The 14087-nt window shown below is 33.5% G+C and overlaps 2 protein-coding genes across 2 annotated transcripts in view; one reads left to right on the plus strand and one right to left on the minus strand.

The window, feature by feature from the left end:
- Txl (Thioredoxin-like) overlaps positions 1-4222 on the minus strand; it is a 38200-nt gene extending 33978 nt beyond the window's left edge. Inside the window, exon 1 of the mRNA XM_081973847.1 lies at positions 4063-4222. Within this exon, the coding sequence (XP_081829973.1) occupies positions 4063-4079 (17 nt within the window). The 5' untranslated portion in view covers positions 4080-4222. The remainder of the gene's footprint in view (positions 1-4062) is intronic.
- pio (zona pellucida domain-containing protein piopio) overlaps positions 1-14087 on the plus strand; it is a 61196-nt gene that overhangs the window by 29706 nt on the left and 17403 nt on the right. The gene's annotated exons all lie outside the window — the stretch shown is intronic.

Raw genomic sequence — 14087 nt, forward strand, 5'->3', positions numbered from 1 at the left:
CAAGATTGCTTACATCTTTCAATGCTCTCAGATTGTGAATACTTGATATCTTTCTACCTTGACGCATTCTTGCTGTCTGTAAGTTGTTAAAATTGATGCTATAAGTCCTGAAATCCTCTTACGGTCTTGACATGTTCTTCCTATATGAGGATTGTCAAAATTGTTGTTGAAGTTTCATGGTTATTTTGACACACTTTGTAGTGCGTTTAAATTGTCAAAACTGATATTTTAAGATTTCTTACGTTACAGTACATAAATCTGTAAGTTGCCCTTAAAACTCACACCACAAATGTGAGTTTTAAGGGCGACTTACCAGATTTATAAAGATTTACCCGAAGTGGCTTTCAGTAATGTTGTCTTTATTTTGTTTAATTTATTTTTACTTTATGTGGCTAGTAGATCAAAATTATAATAGTACCAATTTTAATTGAAGAATGACGGGACCACAATTGTTATGATTTTAATTGGTTGGTTTCACTGATACTGTTGTACCTTCCCTAACATCTCTGCGAAACAAATGTTGAATTTTCGAAGTTTTAGAGCCGTTTTTTGTCGATATGGTCCAATGTACGGTATAGAAAAATATCCCTGTCAAAGACTCTAGAATTTTTATCTGAAACATTTTTTAGTAAAATGAGTACATGAGCTAAAAATAAATACAGGGTGGTCCAGTTTTCAAGTTCCAGTCCATCAAAAAATACGTCTTAACATAACGTGCATTAGGTATGTCATTTTCCTGATGGTAAAGTGAGTTCCACAGCATATTTTGTGATTACTAAATAAAACAGGGTGGTCCAGTTTTAAATGTCAATAATTCACCAACCCATCCATCTGTTTAAAAAATCGGTTTTTTGTCATAACTGTCAGACAATTTTGATCAAATTTGGAACAAGCACTTATGAAATTATTCGTCATTATGAATGACGTTTGCCAAAATTCTCCAGTAGCCTAAATAGAAGAAGATGGTTTGCATGTTTTTGCCTAATTTTCTACGTCTCTAGAGATTTTTCAAAAATTACAGTTTCTTGTTCCCGATGGAAAAGAAATTATCTCTTATAAAATTCTGATTTGAAACTTCGTTTACGAGACAATTCAGTTATTACGTTCAAAGAACCAAAACTAACCCAACTCAACTTAAAAATTGTCTTGGAAACGGAAAATTCACTAAAGATACTTAAAAAATTTCGTTGTAGCCAGTTTTTATAGTTTTCAGGCAAACTGAAAGACTAGATTTGAAAATTGACTTAGAAAAGATAAAAATTGATTTCTGAAGCTGAAAAATTGTGTTTGTAACCAGTTTTCATGCAGATCGAGAGACTTTAATATAGGAAATTGACTTGAAAACATAAAATACTACTTTTTCTACAATTTTTGACTACAAATTCATACATTTAAACCTTCAAAATTGACTTGAACACCAAAAAGTCACTCTGAAGCAATGAAAAGCGACATCAGAAGCTTAAGTATTTGAAGAAAGTTTTCATAATTTGAAGACAAATTTCAATATTATGAAGTCTTGAAAACAAACTTTTCGTGCTCTTTACTTTGCTTTTTATTTTCTTAGAATTCTGGATTATTTTTGGTGCTTCAAAACTGCTTTCAGCTGGGAAAATCGAGTTTCAAGACTATCTTCACCAAGTTATTGACATAGCAAACTTAAAAAACAATTTTTACATTCTTCATAGACTTAAAATGGCATTCCAATCTTTGTCACAGTTAAATCACACCTACACACCTCAGTGCTAAAAATTCGAGTATTTCTTAAAAATCTAGATTGTTTTTAGTGCTTTAAGGTTGTTTTCAGTGCCTCAAATCGAGTTTCAAGACTATCTTTGCAAAGTTTTTGATTCATCAGGCCTAAAAGCCAGTTTGTACACTGTCCATAGTCTTAAAAATGTTATTTCAAACTTCTTCTCTATTAAATTGACTTCTACACTCATAGGTGCAATAAATTGTAGCATCTCTAAAAAATTCAGGCTGTTTTTAGTGATTTTTAGGACTGAAAAATCGAGTTTGACTATTTCCAATAGACAAGTTTCTTCAGTAATAAAAGTAAAAAATTTTGGTACCAAATAGTCCTAAAATTGACTAGTTTCAGTCCAGAAAATTGAGTTGTACACCAATTAAAGTGAACTCTCTTTAGTCCTAGTAAAGTCAGTTCTAGCCTTAAAAGTAAACTTTTAGATTATTTTTAGTAGTAAAAAATGAGTTTTATTTGTCTTGATTTCCGGACTGTTTTTAGTTCTAGAAATCCAGTTTCAGACACTCGACCAGGATGGCAGTCTGTGAAAATAAATCATAAGACTATTCCTAGTAGTAAATAGCAAGTTTTTAGACTATTCAGTACAAATTTGGACTCTCACAAGTCTTGAATGTTCAGTTTTACACTATAAAACCACTGTATCTTTCTTAGGAAACGTTTTTCAGAAAAATGACATAATGCAAGGCAACTTATTTTTTGATTGGCTATCAAATGGTGAATTATTGACACTTAAAACTGGACCACCCTGTATATAGATAAACTAGTGAATTTTTAATTCTTAACACCTTTACACTACTCGATAATGGCCACATTACCTTGTAACAAGGTTAGTACACATACAGGCGGTGATGACTTCATCAAGGATGTTTGAAATTGCAAAATCACGCGAGCAAATAAACGATGCCATTAACAAATATTCTACTAGAAATTGATGAAAAAGATGGAATGACCCAAAGGAAACAATAGTCCAAAGCAGTGGAGCACGTCAATGTTTTCAAAGTGAGTGCACCATATAAAGCCGTTTCAGATCGAGCGGTTCAGTTCAAGAACGAAGAAGAGCATTGTACCCAAGTTCAGACCGGTTTCGCAACTCACACACATATAAACCGCTTTAAAATTCCCTGCTGTATAGACTCCAATTTGGAAAAAAAAGGAAGGACGCTCACGCTCCATCTCCTCAGCTTGATGGTTATCGTGAGGAATTTCACGGAATACACCTACAGTACCTCGTCTTTACCATCGTAATATCATTACCGTTTTGCTATGGGCGCTATTATTAAGCGTAACGAGTTGAAAACGAAAGAAAAAAAGTACCTGGCTACGGATGTTTGATGTTTTTAATAGATTTTCCACCGAAGATCTATTCATAACTGTTATTACAGATTGGAACCTTTGAGCAGTATTAAGTCTATCGGTTAAAGCTGAGAGAACACGAAAAATTGCTAAACTAAAAAGTACTCGATTTCTTTCATCTTTGTTTACATTTTTTAGAGCAAAATTTAGAAATCTCCCTAAATGTTTCAGATTATTTATTCTGCTTTAGGTAAATCTATCATTTAGGTAATTTTTTTTATGCTATTTTTTCTTTTTGTGTTTATTTGCTGCATAATATAACATTTCTATTTATTTTATAACATAATTAGTACGGTTTCTGTGTAATTTGTTTTAAAACTTAAGAATAATAATAATGGATCTCACGAACTGCTATTGCATTTCAACACCTCCCTATTGTGGCATACTTCTACTGTCAAGCAAGATTATAATCTATCATTTGTTTAATTAAAAAAACAATAACAGAGCAGTAACAGTGATAATCATAATAATAAGCAAGTATTATACCTCAATATTGTAAGATTTTGGCAAAACAACAAAAAGAATTGACCCTTTTTACGCCATAATAATGCCAAACCTAACGTGTAGAGAGCTTACACCACCTCCACTTTGAGAGATGCTGAGTAGTAGTAACTCATAGAAAACATTATACATCTATGTAGATTTACATGTCAATAGAACTGTTTGAAGTCTCGTTTTGACAGATTGGACACGAGAGGGCGTTTTGCTAAGCTGGTTATATTTGTGCTTTCACATTAAACAACCGAAACTCTACAAAAGTTGTAAAATGTCAGGTTTTGATAAAAAGGTGTGTACTATAGTAAATAATTTAAGTCGGACTATAATGGTGAACCTGCTTTTACCAATGCAAAAATACAATTATACTATAGATAACACCACAACATGCTCTTTTATATTGTAAGCTAATAAGTTATTTATCAATAAAAAAGTAATTCAACAATACTCACTTGATAAATATTTTCATGGAGAGAGTTTAAAAACTAGATCATTTCCAACAAGGTTTTCATAACCTTTAAATAAGTCGGGGTTTCTTTCGGGATTAGGAAACTTAAACCTGCTAGACGTTGCTCTTGGTTCATAATCTGACACTCTTATATCACCTCACAAAACTCACCAACAACACAAATATGCTTTCTTTACTATACCTTTTAGTACTTTAGTGAACGATATTCAAATTTTAAATTCAAAATAGATGTCATAGTGACAACAACAATGACAACTAGTAATTAGTCGTTTTCTTTCGGATCTGAACGCGATATGATCCAAAAATCACGTGGCCTGCGTATAATTTTGTAATCATGAGGTCATGTGATTTTTAGAAAAAATATAGTGGCGGATTCTATCAAAATAGCTTTTAATCAAATGTCAAATTTTGTGTCTTCATGGCCTCCTATTTAAGATGGAGATCTAGATTTATAATGTTTTCCATGGAATAATCCAAGAACAAAATTAATTTTGTCGACGGTATTGGATTTTGGCAACAGCGCACTGAAAATATGGCCTACTTGATATTTTTTTCGTTGTCTGTCTTTGTCCCGCGCATGCAATTATCTACGTTTCTCTGTCAGTTACACGGTTTTCCTATGGTCGGTTTTGGATTTACCACACCTGTATATACATTCTCGAAATCTGAGATCACCAACAATATAATGAAATCAATCTACTCAGCTGAGTGCACAAAAATCAGTGTATAAATATCCAAACATCAAATTAATAATTTCTTCGGTTTCTCTCTTTGGCTCATTTCTACGGTCTAATATGTTTCCTATTCTAAATGTTATTGATTATCAATTTACTGACCAAAAAATTTAACGACTCCTAAAGTAGCCTAAAAAAAATTAAAACATTCCAAAACACTATAGAAGCTCCAAAATGACTTGCAAAAGCTTACAAAACAGCCTAGAAGCTTTCAAAAGGTTTTACAACAGTCTAAAAGCTTCCAAAAGGTTCTATAACAGTCTACAAGGTGTGCCTTAAAAGCTTCGCAGAACCTTTAAAGCTCTTTAAACTGCCCAAACACTTTTCATATGCTCCTAAAGTACTTTAAAACACACTACAGAAACTCCAAAATGCTTCTCAAGCAGTCGAAAACTTTCCAAAACAGTCTAGAAGCTTCCAAAAGCTTTTAGAACACTCTTAAAAAAAGGCTTAAAGGCTTTCAAATAATCTTCAACTAGTCTAGAAGCTTTCATGTCAAAATACTACAGAAATTACTCCAAAATGCTTCTAAAGCAGTCGAAAGCCTTTCAAAAGCTTTTAGAACAGTCTAAAAGTTTCCGTATGCTTTTAGAGCAGTTCAAAAGGATCCAAAAGTTAAAAGCTACCAAATGCTCTTCATCTAGTCTAAAAGCTCCCAAAAAATTTCAAAACAATCTAAGGAAAAAAATTTTGGATTTTAAACCAGACTCTACTTATCTCATACATTAATTATAACATTACTGGAACCTAAACTGATTCAGAAACAAATTGCTTTTGACCGAAATACTTGTTGTGTTTGAAATGAGTATCTGCAAAAAATCTGTACAAAATCTTACCACAAATTCCTGGAATAAAAACTTAACTTTATTTAACATCTACAACTATTTTAACAAAATTTAGAGACGAAAAATCGGGATTTATTTACATTTACATGGTAAATATTGAAAAAAAAACATTATTTTCAAACCATTTTTCGAAAATAAAATACATTGTTTTGAACTGGAAGGTTAGGTTAGATTGTTATTGTAAAACTTACTGTCAGTTACAATTAAACTGTTGGGAAAGTCAAAATTGTAAAGTCACGTGATCGTGCCAATTTAAATTTGCACCTGGCAATACAGTAAAGTTAAAATGACACATGTCAACAACGGTCATGTGACCAGGAAAATGTCGGCTTTTACCTAGAAAGGTCTGTAAATTACATTTCAACAGTTGGAAAAGCTGAAAGTATAAAAACAATTTGCAGCTGGCAACACTGTAAAGTTAAGTTGAAACTTGTCAAAAACAGTCATGTGACCCGGTAAATGTCTTTTATCTAAAAATACTGTAAACAGTTAGAAAAGCTGAAATTGTGAAAGCTTCGCCACGTGAACGTAACAATTTAAATTTGCAGCTGGCAATAACACTATAAAGTTAAATTGACACCTTTCAACAACAGTCATGTGACCCAGAAAATGTTTCTTTAACCTTGAAAAGTCTGTAAATTACATTTAAACAGTTAGGAAAGCTAAAATTGTAAAAACTCGTCCCATAAAACTTATTTTTGCTGCTAGCAACACTGTACAGTTAAATTGACACCTGTCAAGAACAGTCATGTGACTCGCAAAATGTCATCTTTTATCTAGAAAAGTCTATAAAATACATTCAAACAGTTGGAAAAATGAAATTGAAAAGCACGTCACGTGTGATATTACAGCTGGCAATATTGAAATTTGTCAAAAACAGTCATGTGACCCGAAATATGATGTCTTTAACCTAGAGAAATTTGTAAATTACATTTAAACAAATGAGAAACGTACAAAATTGTAAAAACACGTCACGGGAACGTGCCAATTTAAATTTGTAGCTGGCGACATTGTAAAGTTAAAATGACACCTGTTAATAACGGTCATGTGACCAGGAAAATGTCGTCTTTTACCTAGATCACACTGTAAATCTAAATTCGCAGCTGTGAAGTTTTTGTCACAAATTGTCAAAACATTATCTTCAATAATATAGTTTCATCACGGCTTTCAAGTTAAAATTAGATGAATTAGACTTTTTAAAATAGAAAATCAACCAGAGTGTCATTTTAGGTTAAATTTAGCTGTTTTAAGTAAAAATCACAATTCTAACTCACTAAGGGTCGTATGCATCGAAAGTTCAGATTGTGATTTCATTTGAAATGCGTGTTATTAAACACTCACAGTCTAAACTTAAATTAAGCCTAAACCTTCAAAACGACGGCTGTAAATAGTGGTCAATTTTACCACTTTTGTCATATTTGACAATTTTGACACCATTATTTTAAGTTTCAATTACCTAAGTGCCTGTTTCCCTGACAGTGCCAAGTCGATTTTAAGTACAACTTAAGCTGAGATTTGAATGTGTCAGATCTGGTACAAAATAACACAGTCAAAACTAAACTTATCTAAGCTGTCCTTAAACTGAACTCTCTCAACTTTTGAAATCATGTAGTTTAAATACATTGAACAATGTCACTGTAATGTTATTTATTCTGACAATTTTTAGTATTTTTATCAGTTAGAACTTAGAGCATGGTCATATTACATAATAATTTAATAGATACCAAACAGTCAAAATGTTTAAGCAAAGTTGAGTTTTAGTACAATTTTTTAGTAGCAAAAACGTTATTTTGAAAAATAAATTTAAAATTATTTACATCAAATGTATCACGTTCAAAATGTATTTTAAAAAGCTCTAAAAATTCAGTTTGTACAAAATTATCATGGTAATCGCTTTATAAAGAGTATTAGTATAACCGTGGATAAAATAAACGATTTCCAAATAATAAGTCATGTTAGGTTTGATTAAGGCAATTCTTTCCTTTCGAACAAATATTAAGATATTTTCATAGTTTTCTAAATGCACATCAGACACCCTGTATAGATCTTTTTACAGAGCGTTTTGCTGCATATGAGGGACTGACACAGTAAGAAAGAGAACAACCGGTGTTACGTTTACAGGACTGTTTGGTTGAAATAAATGTATTCCTAGATTGGCTACATTTTTAATCTAATTTTTTAACCAACACAGATAGATGGTTCTCAATAACATACTCAAAACTGAAAGGCTTGAGTATCATTTGTAATACATTCTGCAATGTCATTCATTTATTCTGCCACATTACATAACGGTGCAAAGAGTTGGTTTTGTTACCAACAATGAATTCACAATACTTGGCATCATGGTTTAGAATACCAATTGCAGGATAACATCTCTTTCTGGAAATGTACTCAATATACCGTTTTGTAGATGCTAGATTGAACAAAATGTGTAGCACGTCTATACAACTGCCATTAATTTTTTATATGCCATTATTATCATTTCGTTTACATTTTCCCAAGGTACTTAACGTTGAATGGACTACCGAGTACCTTTAATAAGTAGTATTAATGGTGCTCCTCCAAACTGCGTCGATTCCCATAAGAAATGTAATCTTTTAAATCACCCGAAGGCACAATTTGTATTGAACCGTTAGAATTTGCATAGAGCGGTCTATGTAATTTTTAATTACTGTTTACTATTATTGAATGCTGATTCATGGCGCAATTTATAAAGTGAAGACACCGCTGTGACTGAAACAAGCCGTGGAATTCACACTGACTGAAATCTGAAATGATTGATAATTTAGGTAATCGACTAGCTACAATATCATTCATAAGGAAGATTTCACAGATTTGACATCTTTTACCAACCCTCTAGTCTTAAGATTGTATTTAACATTTTCTTATAAAGTCGACGCTAAACAATTGGCCACTCAGACCGTGTGATTTAACACCTTGCGACTTCTTCCTTTGGGGCCACGTGATAGATAAGGTCTACGCCAACAGCCCAGCGTCAATTTAAGACCTCAAAAATGGAATTCGTAAGGCTATCGAGAAGGATATTATCCTGTAGGCGTGGTCGTGGTGGTCATTTGGCTGATGTTGTTAACGGCATACCTTCCTCTTTATAATGAAATAAAAATTAAAACACCTCTTATTGGAAAATCTATTACTACGAACAGCTGGAGCAAATTATAAGTTCAGTACCTAAACAGGATATGTTGATCATTCTGGGAGACCTTAACGCCAAGGTTGGACGAGAAGAAGCGTTTAGACTACATATTGGAAGACATAGCCTCCATAAGCTATCAAACGACAACGGCATGAAGATTGCCTCGACAATATTCCTACACAAAAACCTCCACAAAGCGACATGGATATCCAATGATGGAAAACACGAAGTCAATTAGATTATGTAATAGCCAACACGAGACACATCGGATCACTTTCTGGTGCGGGTAAAAGGTACTAAAAAGGTGGAACGCAGATAAACTAAACCAGGATGAAACATGCAAAAAAAACTAGAAACACAAGAATGTCACACAAGAGACGTCGGATGTAGAGGAGCCTTGGAAATAGATCATTAATCAACGCTGCAGAAAGAGTGTTAGGCGAAAACATAAACAACAGAAGAAGAAAACACTGGTATAACAAAGAATGCCAAACACACCCAACACAGCAAAAGATGCAAATCATCCAAATGAGAAGAAACATCCAAAGATTCAACGACCTCAGAGCGGAGACAAGAAGGATGATAAGAAGGAAAAGTGAGAAGCAGATGATGATGATAGATGTAATAACTAGAAACACGAAGAAGATATACTAAAGAACGGAGGAATATGTAGCAGCACCCACGCTAGAGGAGATTAAAAGAGCAATAAACCAATTAAAGAATAATAAGGCCCCGGGTAAATACTCCATAACGGCGGAGGGCATAAAAAACGGAAACCCTACCCCAGATGAGTGGAATGAGGGTATCATCAACCTCATTCATAAGAACGGAGATCGACTGGCCGGTAAAAACTATAGGGAAATAACCCTGTAACTATAACCTACAAGATGCTATCAAATCAAATGTACTAGAAGACGCATATCCCCAAATGCAGAAGACAACTTAGGGATCTACCTGCAATACGGGTTCCGACCCAAGGAACCAACAACAGATCAAATATTCACCATAAGACAGCTCCTAGAGAAAAGTTGGGAATTAACAGAAAGGTCTACCAACTCAATGTAGATTTCCGCTAGGCATACGATACAAGAAAGATCAGAAAGTTGGTTAGAATTAGAATTGTAGAAAACTCTAAAGCCAAAGTTAGGTTAGGAAAGAACAACAAGAGCGATGACCTGTCACTATTGCTCTTTAACATAGTATTGGACATGACTATCAAAGAAACGAATATTTTTCTTCTTAAGGTGCCTTCTCCATCATTGAAAGTTGGCGATATTCTGGGAAAACTGAATTCGATCTTGGGCTACTCTAAAGTTCTTGAGTCATGAGTGTTCGGCAGTAATCAAGCCAATTATTATGTACGATTCGGAAACATGGACAATGATGAAGACGATTCGAACGAAAGATGTTGCGGAAATTCTTTGGACCTACAGTAGATGAGAGAACGAGTCAACACCAAATAAGAACGAATGAGGAGCTCCACAAAAGACTAGTAAACGAAATAAAATCACAAAGGCTCAGATAAGCCGGACATGTACAAAGATCGCCGAATGAACATCTTATCAAGAGGATATGGAAGGAAAATTCAGTGGAAAGAGATCTTTAAGAAGATCAAGACTCAGATGGAGGGCAACATCAGATGTAAGAGTTTTGGGAGTACGGGACTGAAAGAGGTTGCGTTGAATAATCGATAAAATGCTAGAAACCATCTGACAATTGTCAGAAACTCTCTGGCAATGCCAGAAAATATCTGGCCTTAACAGAAACTATCTGACAATTGTCAGAACCTCTCTCAAATCCGCCGTATTTTTGGTACTTCTATTTAAAGGAAAAAGCCTTCCTGTATTAATTAAATGCATCCTCCACAAATTTCAACATAATAATTACTATACAAAAAGATAGACAGAGGCGGACTGCTCATCCAAAACTCGCAACACACACACACATATTAATTTCGTAACATGTATTGACGACTTATCTAAATTAAAACCCACCTAAGCGTGTAATTTCGCAAAAATCGAAAGTTTCCTATCGCCCATTTTGATACAAGAAATCGACAAAAAAAAAACAAATTGTTTGGTAACATGCGTAGGCCTAGAGGATATCGATAGAAACACCAAAACTGCTACCAGGAAATTCGCACACAAATTGGCATAAACAATTTGCTGTTGTTTCGCCCAATCGTTTGACATTAACCTTTGGATGCTCCCACGTTTTAATCCTTGAAAGTATAACAATATGTATGAGAGAAACACACCTAACATTGACTCTATACAGAGTGTCCTGAAAGTCTCATAATATAATGGAATAAGTGATTTCATTTGATATTACCAGTGTGTTCAACAAAGAAGAAAACCTCTTTTAATAAAAGATTTTAGTATATTATAAGAACAGGAGTTTTGAAATTTTTATAAAAAAAACATTGGCGTAATAATTGGCCTATCTAATGTTCCAGGTAGAGCATAAGATAGGTAAAGATAAGATACTAGAAACTAGAACTAAAAAAATCAAACATGTATTTCTTTAACAAAGCATTTTTAGAAAATATCTTTTATAGGAAACTAATAAAACCTAAAACACTCTGTATATTAGGTTTTCGTTCATTTCTAGAAAGAATGCTTTACAAACTTTGGTATTGGAAAGATCTTATACTTCCTATTACTTTAATGATACTTACTTACTTTCACATTGAATACAGAAATAATTCAATATCGCAAAAACTGTATAACTTTATTTCAATCGACTCTAAATTTAAAATGGAAATATTCCATACATTTGCACCATTACTGTATGAATGCAAAAGGTTTTTTGACAAATTTTTGATTTGATCACTTATTTTTTACCTTAAAATAAATGATTTGTATAAATCCCTGTTTAATGCTAGAAAAAGGAGAGACACTGAAATAATAACGAATAAAATTAAAATAATACACTATTGTAGAATAAATATACTTAAACCATTTTTTTATCGCTATTGCTAGTGGGATTGCATGCCCACCTAATTGAAAGAAAAAAATTGAAAGTGGTTTTATATTTTAAATGGAAACTTGTTATGGAGCAAACCACATTATTGAGACTTACTGAGTTGGGTAGAATTTATACGGATTACAATACAAATAAGGAATAAGTTGTCAGTCTCACTTTGTAAAATATTGCAAATGTTTTCTCTACTCACTGTCAATTTGAAAACAAAAAAAATCAAAAACGCATTTGAATCTTACACTGGTAAGAGGAACTAGAATTTGGTTTTGGGGTAAGTGACTCCTTAAGCCCTATGCACCCCAATTCCAAAATTTTAAAGGGTTTCAAAATAAAGGTCTTTCTGAGTGGCATAAGCATTTTAATTTCATAAAAATACAGTATATTTTATTTGAATTGTTCTTTTTGTTCGACCCGAAACTTTGTTTTCTTTCCTGAAGCATTTTCCCATACATCTTTGGTGACTCCTTTTGTTTGCACTCTTCTTCAGCATCTTCCAGACTTTCTTCTGTGCTCCATGCAGGTCGTAATTCATATCGCTTGTAAATTTTGCCCACTAATCTCGTTTTATGGCTTTGATTCTGGCATTGATTCTGTTTCTCACTTCTGTATATTCAGAGTGTTTTTCTGGAGTTGGTGAGCTCCTGGATATGAGGTCTTTTTCTGTTGCAAAAGTTCTTTAACTTCGTGACAGAACCAGGGGGGTTTTTTGCTATTATTGGTCCCATTTATGTTCACTTTTCGTTTACCAATGGATTCTTCGGCTGCCTCTGCACACACACACATACATACACATGATTAGATTTTATTCCAACAGCTCTCCACATCACACTCCAGCGTATTAAGTCCTTTCAGTTTATTTGTTAATCGGTTCTCATACAGATTTCTTGTGCTATCATCTGTCAGTGATCCATTTTCGTTTGTTATCTCTTCATTGTATTTGTGTTTTATGCCTGGTATTACTTCCCTATTAAGTGGGTCTGCATGTGGTTGATTTTTAGAGATATTTTCAGGATTCTGTCGTTAATGTGGTCTATGCTTTCCATACATTGTTCATATTTCTCGTGGAGTAGAATTCCCACTCCCGATTGTGCTCGTTCTTGCTTAGCTCTTCTGCTGTAGACTAAGATGTAATCATCATATCTTGATGTGCCCTGTCCTTTCCTCTTCGTTTCTGATAGAGCGCATATGTCAATCTTGTGTTGTTTCATTTTGGTTAACAATCTCCTGGTCTCTGTCATTCCACTATCATTGAGCTACCCAATTCACCCTACAACCGTACAGGCGGAGTAGAAAAATCTAGGCAACTGTTTTCAAACTTTTAAAATATCAGGGTCCACTAATGCCATTTTGGTGTTTCTTACCTACAAAAACGATTTGAGAACTTCTTGTAATACTTTTAAGACTCAGAAAGACACTGGTAACATTTTGATGTCTCTGAGCTGCAAAAAACTGTGAAAGCTTCTAGTGACTTTTTTTTCAAGGATCAGAAGACAGCGTAAAACCATCGAATTTGAGACACTCTGTACAGGGTGAAAAGTCATCTAGTGTAGATGTGAAATTTGTCGTAAGTGGCGTCCTCTATGAGTATATCCAAAACTATCAACATTGAGATTAGGCATGTTTGCGTCATTTGCTACAATTTCACATGTAGTATTTCCCTTTTCCAAATTTCCCATTTTTTGTCACCCTGTATTTTTGTGATATCACGTAGTTTTGAGATTGATCCACATTTGACAACATGACACAAGTTTCTTTGGTAAAGTGATGGTCAAGTTTCTAGAATCAGGCAATACATGAAATAAGTGGCAACAACGTACTTCTGTTTGGTTGCTTATTATAAGCAATTGTTGTACTGGTCAGTTTTCTTTAAGGTTATTTTATTATAACACCTTACGATCTCTGTTTACCACACTAGCATATAGCAAATCATCTTCACAATTAGATAAGATGCGGTAATTAGCATTCAATCTTTACACGCTTAGTTTTCCGTAAATTGGAGGTCATCGATAACTTATAAACGCACTTAAAAACGTCAAGGTTTAATTATTTATTTTTTTACCAGAACTAATTAATTTACTTCTTCGTTTAATAGTTTTCCTGTAAAAAAAGATGATGCATGCATACACTGACCTCAGAAATTATGAATGTAATACAGACGTATAGGTGGTTTTAATGGCAAATTAATTTCGTAACGGATATAATTAAATTGACGTTAACCTTAAAAGACCGAGATGAGCATCGTAAAATGTCACCCTTTCTATCTCTATAAATATCAATTGATGTATTTTGATTG

This window comes from Ips typographus, linkage group LG2 (genome assembly GCF_016097725.1).
Source record: "Ips typographus isolate SLU linkage group LG2, UJ_Ityp_2.0, whole genome shotgun sequence".
Taxonomy (NCBI): Eukaryota; Metazoa; Arthropoda; class Insecta; order Coleoptera; family Curculionidae; genus Ips; species Ips typographus.